Source organism: Coregonus clupeaformis, chromosome 17 (genome assembly GCF_020615455.1).
Source record: "Coregonus clupeaformis isolate EN_2021a chromosome 17, ASM2061545v1, whole genome shotgun sequence".
Classification (NCBI taxonomy): Eukaryota; Metazoa; Chordata; class Actinopteri; order Salmoniformes; family Salmonidae; genus Coregonus; species Coregonus clupeaformis.
This window is the reverse complement of record NC_059208.1, coordinates 60,393,755-60,406,254: the sequence shown is the minus strand read 5'-3', so window position 1 is coordinate 60,406,254 and position 12,500 is coordinate 60,393,755. Positions and strand designations below refer to the sequence as shown.

Genomic DNA, 12,500 nt, shown 5'->3' with positions numbered 1-12,500 from the left:
AAACCCACACACACACACACACACACACACACACACACACACACACACACACACACACACACACACACACATACACACACACACACACACACACACACATGTGACATACACAACTAAAACACAGAGTGCATCTGTCAGCCCACCGAAACAGTGAAATCGTATACATCTGTCAGCCCACCGAAACAGTGAAATCGTATACATCTGTCAGCCCACCGAAACAGTGAAATCGTATACATCTGTCAGCCCACCGAAACAGTGAAATCGTATACATCTGTCAGCCCACCGAAACAGTGAAATCTTATACTTAGAGCAAACTCACCTCCACGGGCTTTTGGAGTTGCCTATCTGCGGATTGAGCAAAATAATAATAATAGCCCTACTCTTGATTCAGGCTACGTTACTGCACGCTAAATGTTTCTGATCAGTGATAGATGAGCTAAACCACCTCCACTTATTAGCCAGAAACCAAATACCCTCTAGCCTACAGACGGAGAGTTAGTGAAACAAAATCACATTGATCAGACATCTCAGTGAAGTCACAGGCTTTTGGTAGGGAGGAGGTCTGGGCTACTAAGTGACTGGTTGGGAGGAGGCCTGGGAGGAGGCCTGGGCTACTAAGTGACTGGTTGGGAGTAGGCCTGGGAGTAGGCCTGGGCTACTAAGTGACTGGTTGGGAGTAGGCCTGGGAGTAGGCCTGGGCTACTAAGTGACTGGTTGGGAGTAGGCCTGGGAGTAGGCCTGGGCTACTAAGTGACTGGTTGGGAGTAGGCCTGGGCTACTAAGTGACTGGTTGGGAGTAGGCCTGGGCTACTAAGTGACTGGTTGGGAGTAGGCCTGGGCTACTAAGTGACTGGTAGGGAGGAGGCCTGGGCTACTAAGTGACTGGTTGGGAGTAGGCCTGGGCTACTAAGTGACTGGTTGGGAGGAGGCCTGGGCTACTAAGTGACTGGTTGGGAGGAGGCCTGGGCTACTAAGTGACTGGTTGGGAGTAGGCCTGGGCTACTAAGTGACTGGTAGGGAGGAGGCCTGGGCTACTAAGTGACTGGTTGGGAGTAGGCCTGGGCTACTAAGTGACTGGTTGGGAGTAGGCCTGGGCTACTAAGTGACTGGTTGGGAGTAGGCCTGGGCTACTAAGTGACTGGTAGGGAGGAGGCCTGGGCTACTAAGTGACTGGTTGGGAGGAGGCCTGGGCTACTAAGTGACTGGTTGGGAGGAGGCCTGGGCTACTAAGTGACTGGTTGGGAGGAGGCCTGGGCTACTAAGTGACTGGTTGGGAGGAGGCCTGGGCTACTAAGTGACTGGTAGGGAGGAGGCCTGGGCTACTAAGTGACTGGTTGGGAGGAGGCCTGGGCTACTAAGTGACTGGTTGGGAGGAGGCCTGGGCTACTAAGTGACTGGTTGGGAGGAGGCCTGGGCTACTAAGTGACTGGTTGGGAGGAGGCCTGGGCTACTAAGTGACTGGTAGGGAGGAGGCCTGGGCTACTAAGTGACTGGTTGGGAGGAGGCCTGGGCTACTAAGTGACTGGTTGGGAGTAGGCCTGGGCTACTAAGTGACTGGTAGGGAGGAGGCCTGGGCTACTAAGTGACTGGTAGGGAGGAGGCCTGGGCTACTAAGTGACTGGTAGGGAGGAGGCCTGGGCTACTAAGTGACTGGTAGGGAGGAGGCCTGGGCTACTAAGTGACTGGTAGGGAGGAGGCCTGGGCTACTAAGTGACTGGTAGGGAGGAGGCCTGGGCTACTAAGTGACTGGTTGGGAGTAGGCCTGGGAGTAGGCCTGGGCTACTAAGTGACTGGTTGGGAGGAGGCCTGGGATACTAAGTGACTGGTTGGGAGGAGGCCTGGGCTACTAAGTGACTGGTTGGGAGGAGGCCTGGGCTACTAAGTGACTGGTTGGGAGTAGGTCTGGGCTACTAAGTGACTGGTTGGGAGTAGGCCTGGGCTACTAAGTGACTGGTTGGGAGTAGGCCTGGGCTACTAAGTGACTGGTTGGGAGGAGGCCTGGGCTACTAAGTGACTGGTTGGGAGGAGGCCTGGGCTACTAAGTGACTGGTTGGGAGGAGGCCTGGGCTACTAAGTGACTGGTTGGGAGGAGGAGTAGGCCTGGGCTACTAAGTGACTGGTTGGGAGGAGGCCTGGGCTACTAAGTGACTGGTTGGGAGTAGGCCTGGGCTACTAAGTGACTGGTTGGGAGGAGGCCTGGGCTACTAAGTGACTGGTTGGGAGGAGGCCTGGGCTACTAAGTGACTGGTTGGGAGGAGGCCTGGGCTACTAAGTGACTGGTTGGGAGGAGGCCTGGGCTACTAAGTGACTGGTTGGGAGTAGGCCTGGGCTACTAAGTGACTGGTTGGGAGTAGGCCTGGGCTACTAAGTGACTGGTTGGGAGGAGGCCTGGGCTACTAAGTGACTGGTTGGGAGTAGGCCTGGGCTACTAGTGACTGGTTGGGAGTAGGCCTGGGCTACTAAGTGACTGGTTGGGAGGAGGCCTGGGCTACTAAGTGACTGGTTGGGAGGAGGCCTGGGCTACTAAGTGACTGGTTGGGAGTAGGCCTGGGCTACTCTAAGTGACTGGTTGGGAGTAGGTCTGGGCTACTAAGTGACTGGTTGGGAGGAGGCCTGGGCTACTAAGTGACTGGGTTGGGAGGAGGCCTGGCTACTAAGTGACTGGTTGGGAGGAGGCCTGGGCTACTAAGTGACTGGTTGGGAGGAGGCCTGGGCTACTAAGTGACTGGTTGGGAGGAGGCCTGGGCTACTAAGTGACTGGTTGGGAGTAGGCCTGGGCTACTAAGTGACTGGTTGGGAGTAGGCCTGGGCTACTAAGTGACTGGTAGGGAGGAGGCCTGGGCTACTAAGTGACTGGTAGGGAGGAGGCCTGGGCTACTAAGTGACTGGTAGGGAGGAGGCCTGGGCTACTAAGTGACTGGTAGGGAGGAGGCCTGGGCTACTAAGTGACTGGTTGGGAGGAGGCCTGGGCTACTAAGTGACTGGTTGGGGAGTAGGCCTGGGCTACTAAGTGACTGGTTGGGAGGAGGGCCTGGGCTACTAAGTGACTGGTTGGGAGGAGGCCTGGGCTACTAAGTGACTGGTTGGGAGGAGGCCTGGGCTACTAAGTGACTGGTTGGGAGTAGGCCTGGGCTACTAAGTGACTGGTTGGGAGGAGGCCTGGGCTACTAAGTGACTGGTTGGGAGTAGGCCTGGGCTACTAAGTGACTGGTTGGGAGTAGGCCTGGGCTACTAAGTGACTGGTTGGGAGTAGGCCTGGGCTACTAAGTGACTGGTTGGGAGGAGGCCTGGGCTACTAAGTGACTGGTCGGGAGTAGGCCTGGGCTACTAAGTGACTGGTTGGGAGGAGGCCTGGGCTACTAAGTGACTGGTTGGGAGGAGGCCTGGGCTACTATGATATTGGGAGTATTTGGGAGTAGGCCTGGGCTACTAAGTGACTGGTTGGGAGGAGGCCTGGGCTACTAAGTGACTGGTTGGGAGGAGGCCTGGGCTACTAAGTGACTGGTTGGGAGTAGGCCTGGGCTACTAAGTGACTGGTTGGGAGTAGGCCTGGGCTACTAAGTGACTGGTTGGGAGTAGGCCTGGGCTACTAAGTGATGGTAGGCCTGGGCTACTAAGTGACTGGTTGGGAGTAGGCCTGGGCTACTAAGTGACTGGTTGGGAGGAGGCCTGGGCTACGGGATTAAGGAGTGCTGTGTTAGGCCTGGGCTACTAAGTGACTGGTTGGGAGGAGGCCTGGGCTACTAAGTGACTGGTTGGGAGGAGGCCTGGGCTACTAAGTGACTGGTTGGGAGTAGGCCTGGGCTACTAAGTGACTGGTTGGGAGTAGGCCTGGGCTACTAAGTGACTGGTTGGGAGGAGGCCTGGGCTACTAAGTGACTGGTTGGGAGTAGGCCTGGGCTACTAAGTGACTGGTAGGGAGGAGGCCTGGGCTACTAAGTGACTGGTTGGGAGTAGGCCTGGGAGTAGGCCTGGGCTACTAAGTGACTGGTTGGGAGTAGGCCTGGGAGTAGGCCTGGGCTACTAAGTGACTGGTTGGGAGTAGGCCTGGGCTACTAAGTGACTGGTTGGGAGTAGGCCTAGGTTACTAAGTGACTGGTTGGGAGGAGGCCTGGGCTACTAAGTGACTGGTAGGGAGGAGGCCTGGGCTACTAAGTGACTGGTTGGGAGGAGGCCTGGGCTACTAAGTGACTGGTTGGGAGGAGGTCTGGGCTACTAAGTGACTGGTTGGGAGGAGGTCTGGGCTACTAAGTGACTGGTCGGGAGTAGGCCTGGGCTACTAAGTGACTGGTTGGGAGGAGGAGTAGGCCTGGGCTACTAAGTGACTGGTAGGGAGGAGGCCTGGGCTACTAAGTGACTGGTTGGGAGTAGGCCTGGGCTACTAAGTGACTGGTAGGGAGGAGGCCTGGGCTACTAAGTGACTGGTTGGGAGTAGGCCTGGGCTACTAAGTGACTGGTTGGGAGTAGGCCTGGGCTACTAAGTGACTGGTTGGGAGGAGGCCTGGGCTACTAAGTGACTGGTTGGGAGTAGGCCTGGGCTACTAGTGATGGTTGGGAGGAGGCCTGGGCTACTAAGTGACTGGTTGGGAGGAGGCCTGGGCTACTAAGTGACTGGTTGGGAGGAGGCCTGGGCTACTAAGTGACTGGTTGGGAGGAGGCCTGGGCTACTAAGTGACTGCGAGTGAAGAGCAAAATAATCCACTTGTTATGTAAAGCTAGCTACAGTTTATTTAGAAAGTATTCCTTGACTTATTGCTCATTGTCTTGTGTTACAGCCTGAATTCAAAATGGATTAAATAGATTGTTTTTTCTCACCCTTCTACACACCAAACCCCATAATGACAAAGTGAAAACATGTTTTTATAAATGTTTGCATGCAGAAATATCTAATTTACATCTAATTTACATAAATATTCACACCCCTGAGTCAATACTTTGTAGAAGCACCTTTGGCAGCAATTACAGCTGTGAGTCTTTCTGGTCTTTCTGGTCACTAAGTCTCTAAGAGCTTTCCACACCTGGATTATGCAGCATTTGCTCATTATTATTTTCAAAATTGTTCAAGCTCTGGCAAATTGGTTGTTGATCATTACTAGACAAACATTTTCAGGTCTTGCCATAGATTTTCAAGTAGATTTCAGTCAAAACTGTAACTCGTCCCTCAGGAAAATTCACTGTCTTCTTGGTAAGCAGCTCCAGTGTAGATTTGGCCTTGTGTTTTAGGTTATTGTCCTGCTGAAAAGTAAATTTATCTCCCAGTGTATGGTGGAGAGCAGACTGAACCAGGTTTTCCTCTAGGATTTTGCCTGTGCTTAGCTCCATTCCATTTCTTTTTTATCCTGAAAAACTCCCCAGTCCTTAACGATTACAAGCATACCCATAACATTTTACATTTACATTTTAGTCATTTAGCAGACGCTCTTATCCAGAGCGACTTACAGTTAGTGAATACATATGTTTTTTATACTGGCCCCCCGTGGGAAACGAACCCACAACCCTGGCGTTGCAAACGCCATGCTCTATCAACTGAGCTACATCCCTGCCGGCCATTCCCTCCCCTACCCTGGACGACGCTGGGCCAATTGTGCGCCGCCCATGAGTCTCCCGGTCGCGGCCGGCGGCGACAGAGCCTGGATTCGAACCAGGATCTCTAGTGGCACAGTTAGCACTGCGATGCAGTGCCTTAGACCACTGCGCCATAACATGATGCAGCCACCACTATGCTTGAAAATGTAGAGAGTGGTACTCAGCGATGTGTTGTATTAGATTTGCCCCAAATCATAACACTTTGTATTCAGTACAAAAATGTAATTGCTTTGCCACATTTTTTGCAGTATTACTTTAGTGCCTTGTTGCAAACAGGATGCATTTTTTATTGCTTCCTTCTTTTCACTCTCAATTAGGTTAGTATTGTGGAGTAACTACAATGTTGTTAATCCATCCTCAGTTTTCTCCTATCACAGCTATTAAACTCTGTAACTGTTTTAAAGTCACTTTTGGCCTCATGGTGAAATCCCTGAGCGGTTTCCTTCCTCTCCGGCAACTGAGTTAGGAAGGACGCCTGTATCTTTGTAGTGACTGGGTGTATTGATACAGCATCCAAAGTGTAATTAATAACTTCACCATGCTCAAAGGGATATTCAATATCTGCTTTTTATTATTGTTACCAATTATTGTTACCAATCTACCAATAGGTGCCTTTATTTGCAAGGCGTTCAACACCATAGTGCCCTCAAAGCTCATCACTAAGCTAAAGACCCTGGGACTAAACACCTCCCTCTGCAACTGGATCATGGACTTCCTGACGGGCCGCCCCCCAGGTGGTAAGGGTAGGTAACAACATATCTGCCACGCTGATCCTCAACATGGGGGCCCCTCAGGGGTGCGTGCTCAGTCCCCTTCTGTACTCCCTGTTCACCCCTGACTGCACGGCCAGGCACGACTCCAACACCGTCATTAAGTTTGCTGACGACACAACAGTGGTAGGCCTGATCACCGACAACGATGAGACAGCCCATAGGGAGGAGGTCAGAGACCTGGCCGTGTGGTGCATGGGCTGCGTCTCAATCCACCGCATCCACGAATATCACCCTTCTACATCTGCGGTGAAAGGTGACAGAGCTAGAGCAGTGTTTGTCAGACCATGAGGCATCCCAAAAAAATCTCACGAAAACGGTTTGGCCTACTAATTTATGACAACTCTATTGAAAGATGAGACTCTCACGAACACGATGGTGTTTTGCTCAAGGACGCCCACAAGCCTCACAAGACTAGTCTAAAAGTCCCCGGTAGCATTTTTAAAAATTAATGGAAATATGTATGGAAATAGTTTATTGTCTAAAATAAGGGGATAAATATATGTAAAATAAAAAAAAGTTTCCTGATCTTTCTTATATCTCTCAAATATAGGACAGAAACTTCAGAACTAACTTCCTTTCGATTTTTTTGGGGGGGACTATCTGTTGTTCCATGTAGTGAATCTGTTAATAAATGCGTTTCTATTGGCTCATAGAAGTAATGCCAAATTCAATGTTTCATCCAACAATTTTTGTATATTTTTTTATGATACCTTAAGCCTTAAGGGGTCTTAAAATTCATAGCTAAATAATCCTTGGTATGACCATCTTAAAACAATTCTGTATGTTAGCTAATTCCCACAGTAATTCTTTATGGATCCATCCAGTTGTGGTTACGAAAACAGTGCATGCTTAGTGGTGGGCTATGCGAAGAGATGGGCGAACTCACATGCCTCGCAAAGTTTAGAACTGCCAGGAGGATGGTTAACTGACGCTGCCTAGCAACCATCAAGAGTTTAAAGAGCGAAGTGCGTGCCAACGCCACCTCAGCATTACGGCTACGTTTCACACAGAACTTTACCGAAATGATTACTAGGTCATTAGGCGGAAATCAAAGTTTTAGCTTTTGGCACCGGCAATACCTTTCAGATATAAAGAAAAGGAGGTAAACAGTTGGCTGAAAAACTTCTTAGTATGAAAAGACAGTACACTCTCACATCACTGTCAGTACTTCAACTACCTCATATTGTATACAGTAAGCTTGTCTCATCTACACAAGGCAACACATCTTCATGTTATGACATCATCATCACTACAACCAGAGAGACAAGCAATGATATAATTGCACAGAGGGATAGAACTATCTCTAGAAAGATCTAGAAGACACATGACATCATGCTGCTGACATCACAGACTGCTGAACTCAATTAGGGATATAACTATCTCTAGAAAGCTCTAGAAGACAGATGACATCATGCTGCTGACATCACAGACTACTGAAATCAATTAAATTAAAACATAAAACACAATCCCATCATAACATTCCCTCTGATCATCCAACTCTGGTCCTACCTGTTTTCAGTTTATCCGCCCACCCAAAGTGCCATAAGGCTTTGGTATTCCCCGGGTTGGGGCTGGGGTTAGGACCAGGTTTAGAACCCCTTGAGTGGGGGTCAGGTTTGGGTTGTGAAGAGGGTCCTTTACAAGCTGCAGGGACACTCTTCTTGTTCTTGTGGACGCTGTTCCCCATGGTGATGCAATCCAGGGTAATCCTCGCCCCCTACAGGGGTCTACTGTCCAGGTGAAGGAGCGCTCCCAAAAGGCAACATCTGGATCCCCCCACCCCCCACCCCCCCACCCCAGGTCCTGTAGCTCACCCCCCCACAAATAAACTGCCTACACACTCTCTCACAAACCCACTGCTCACTGCTCCTTGCTCACACACAATGTCAGTCCAATACATCCAGCGGCAGCAACCGTACTGTCCCACTCCGCAAGCCTGTCTGTGTGTGCCCCTCCTCTCTCTCTCTCTCTCTCTCTCTCTATCTCTCTCTCTCTCACTCTCTCTCTCTCTCTCTAGAGAGGGCCTAGAGAGAGATGAGAGAATATAGAGAATGAGGAGAGAGAGCACAAAGGGGAGATAGAGGACATAGAGAGAGAGAGAGAGAGAGAGAGAGAGAGAGAGAGAGAGAGAGAGAGAGAGAGAGAGAGAGAGAGAGAGAGAGAGAGAGAGAGAGAGAGAGAGAGAGAGAGAGAGAGAGAGAGAGAGAGAGAGAGAGAGAGAGAGAGAGAGAGAGAGAGAGAGAGAGAGAGAGAGAGAGAGAGAGAGAGAGAGAGAGAGAGAGAGAGAGAGAGCAAGAGAGAGAGGAGCAAGAGAGAGAGGGAGAGAGAGAGAGAGAGAGAGAGAGAGAGAGAGAGAGAGAGAGAGAGAGAGAGGATGGGGAGAGAGAGAGAGCAGAGTCAGTATATTAGATTTTGTACACTGCTGTTAATGGTAATGGTCCTGTATAAATAAATCCCACAGAGAGACATGCTGTCCGTTAGTATTGTAACATAACAACCTACTCCCATTACACAGATTCATTTAGTCATTATTATTGTTATTGTACTTTTCAGGTGCAGCACAATTAATGTCATTACTTTTTCCTGATCAAATAACTAAAATGACAAAATCTCATTGGAGAGAAAGAGAGAGGGAGAGATAAACTCCCTTATCTACTGGGTGAAAAACCACAGTGTGCCATCACAGCAGCAAGATTTGTGACCTGTTGCCACAAGAAAAGGGCAACCAGTGAAGAACAACCACCATCGTGAATACAACCCATATTTATGTTCCCTTTTGTACCTTAGCTATTTGCACATAATTAGACATTTGAAATGTCTTTATTCTTTTTTAACTTTTGTGAGTGTAATATTTACTGTTAATATTGTATTGTTTATTTCACTTTTGTTTATTATCTACTTCACTTGCTTTGGCAATGTTAACATATGTTTCCCATGCTAATAAAGAGAGAAAGAGAGAGAGAGAGAGAGAGAGAGAGAGAGAGAGAGAGAGAGAGAGAGAGAGAGAGAGAGAGAGAGAGAGAGAGAGAGAGAGAGAGAGAGAGAGAGAGAGAGAGAGAGAGAGAGAGAGAGAGAGAAAGAGAGCGAGAGAGAGAGATAGAAAGAGAGCGAGAGAGAGAGAGAGAGAGAGAGCGAGAGAGAGAGATAGAGAGAGAGATAGAGAGAGAGAGATAGAAAGAGAGCGAGAGAGAGAGAGAGAGAGAGAGAGGAGAGAGGGAGAGAGAGGGAGAGAGAGAGAGAGAGAGAGAGAGAGAGAGAGAGAGAGAGAGAGAGAGAGAGAGAGAGAGAGATAGAGAGAGAGAGATAGAAAGAGAGAGATAGAAAGAGAGCGAGAGAGAGAGAGGGAGAGAGGGAGAGAGAGAGAGAGAGAGAGAGAGAGAGAGAGAGAGAGAGAGAGAGAGAGAGAGAGAGAGAGAGAGATAGTGTTATTAGAACTACTGTTCCATACCTCAGCATGTCAGATACAATAAGATGGTGTGTGTGAAGGACCTGTGTCTTAGGGTAAAACAGATTTCATATTCTGACAGCTTGTAGTCAACACAAAGGGCATTAGGATTAATGTTTATGTGTGCGTAGGTGCGTAGTGGAATGTAGGCTAGTTGTCAGGGAATGCGACCGTCGCCAGGGAAAAGTGTTGCCAGGGTGACCATCAGCGGGACTATGCCTCAGGATAGGATTAGGAATTCTACCTCAGTGTGTGTGTGTCTGTGTCTGTGTCTGTGTCTGTGTCTGTGTCTGTGTCTGTGTCTGTGTCTGTGTCTGTGTCTGTGTGTGTGTGTGTGTGTGTGTGTGTGCGTACGTACGTGCGTGTGTGTGACTCCAGCCTAGGCCTGAGCTAACCTACCCAGCACTCCCCCCTAGTGGTTAACTGTGGGAACAGACAGAACAGATCCTATCAGCCAGGAACACTGACCTTTACAGTGCTCTGAGGACATGTGTGAGGAACACAGTTTCTGAGAAAATCAGCCTTACCAACACGCACACACACATACGCACACACACAAAATATTTTGGGGGATTTTACTGCCCTGTAACAACAGCCAATGCAATAACACGGTAAATGTAATTACTTGCCAGTAAACGTAATAAGATGTTGAATGGTTATTCATTAACTAACCGTTTGTTATTACATTGTGGTCCTCTGTAGCTCAGCTGGTAGAGCACGGCGCTTGTAACGCCAAGGTAGTGGGTTCGATCCCCGGGACCACCCATACACAAAAAAACGTATGCACGCATGACTGTAAGTCGCTTTGGATAAAAGAGTCTGCTAAATGACATATTATATTATATTATATTACATTAACCGCTGGTTATTCATTAACTAACTGTTTGTTATTACATTAACCGCTGGTTATTACATTAACCGCTGGTTATTCATTAATTAACCGCTGGTTATTACATTAACCTCTGGTTATTACATTAACTAACCGCTGGTTATTCCATTAACTAACCGCTGGTTATTCATTAACTAACTGCTGGTTATTCATTGACTACCCGCTGGTTATTACATTAACTACCCGCTGGTTATTACATTAACCGCTGGTGATTCATTAACTAACCGCTGGTTATTACATTAACCGTTTGTTATGACATTAACCGCTGGTTATTACATTAAGCAGTGAATAACAACTTTATAAATAATGTAACTTCAACCAATCATCTGATAACATAACAAAATCAATGTTTTGATGTGCTACTTCCCTCAATTTGATGCACATACCACCACCCACTGCCAATTACAACACAAACAAACTCATGCACATAATACAGGAATACTCAAACATAGAGACACTCACATACACACACTGAAATGTAGACACATTGATAAATACATACCTGAATGAATCTATAGGCCCTAGTATTAAATATGTAATCTGCAAAGGTTCAAACAATAATGAGTAGTTGGGACTGAAATAAAGGACCAATGCAGCTGTTAAAAAAAAAATCTCAATATCAAAACATTTCTGGGTAACAATGAAGTACCTTACTGTGATTGTTTTTCATTCAAATGTAAAAAAAGAAAAAAAAGAAACATAAATAGCTTCTTAGCCAAGAGCAATTTCTAAAGCAAGAATTTTGCTAGGACTGTCTGGGAGTGGTCTATGTGGGGAGGGGAAAATGAAATAACTAGCTGATATTGGCAGAGAGGTTTGGAACACTCTTTCTCATTGGTCTATCAACACCAGGCAGACCAAAACTCCATCTCACCAAAACAAGACTGAAAGTTCAGGCGGTCTTTTCAAACAGGTTTTACACTAAAAGGGAATTATCATAATTTTCAAAATGTCACAGCAATCTTATAGTGTGGAAATATATATAAAACACAGGAAAATCACATTTTTGACTGCACTGGGCCTTTAAATAGATTCAAATTTTGTTTTAGTGTGTGTGTGAGAGAGAGAGAAAGAGTGAGAGACAGATTTTGTATTTATTTAGATCGGTAAGGACTAGTGGAAACCTCGAGAGTTAACCCTCCCTGTGAAGGTGTTTGTAAAGTGGTTATCCCACTGGCTATAAGGTGAATGCACCTATTTGTAAGTCGCTCTGGATAAGAGCGTCTGCTAAATGACGTAAATGTAATGTAAATGTGTCTCATGTATTTATAGGCAGGAAACCGCTCAACGAGTAAATATGTAGTCCATCTGAGATGTATTCGAGAAAAACATATATTTAATTTTGTCCGCATTAAGTTAAAATGTTAAATCAACAAGGGGCTTTCTTTAAAGTAACAGAATCAGATTGCAGCTCTAACATAGCGTCACGCATCAGTGTGTAGCGGTAGGACGGAGTCAGGCGCAGGACACAGAACTTAGTCAACGACGTACTTTACTTGTCACAAGTAAATAAACATATCTTCCACGCAGGGAAGAAAATACCGACTCTCTATGACAACAAAACAACAAACAATCACGTACAACACCATGAGAGAACCAGAGGGTAAAATAGGGAAACAAATTATCATAATTGGAACCAGGTGTGGGCAATATAGACAAAACAAGTAGAACACAGAAACATAGATCGGTGGCAGCTAGTACTCCGGTGACGACGAACGCCGAAGCCTGCCCGAGCAAGGAGGAGGAGCAGTCTCGGCTGAATTCGTGACACATAGCTTGGTCAACAGTCGGTGCAATTGCATACATA

General features: G+C 47.6%; 1 protein-coding gene across 2 annotated transcripts in view; it reads right to left on the bottom strand.

The window, feature by feature from the left end:
- Positions 1 to 12,500, bottom strand: part of LOC121586864 (uncharacterized protein KIAA1522 homolog) — an 89,782-nt gene that overhangs the window by 57,536 nt on the left and 19,746 nt on the right. Inside the window, exon 1 of one of the 2 annotated variants that reach the window (XM_041903876.2) lies at positions 7,869 to 8,112. The exons of the other annotated variant lie outside the window; for it this stretch is intronic. Within the exon in view, the coding sequence (XP_041759810.1) occupies positions 7,869 to 8,046 (178 nt within the window). The 5' untranslated portion in view covers positions 8,047 to 8,112. Of the gene's footprint in view, positions 1 to 7,868; positions 8,113 to 12,500 lie in introns of those variants that run through there. 2 annotated transcript variants of the gene reach the window in all.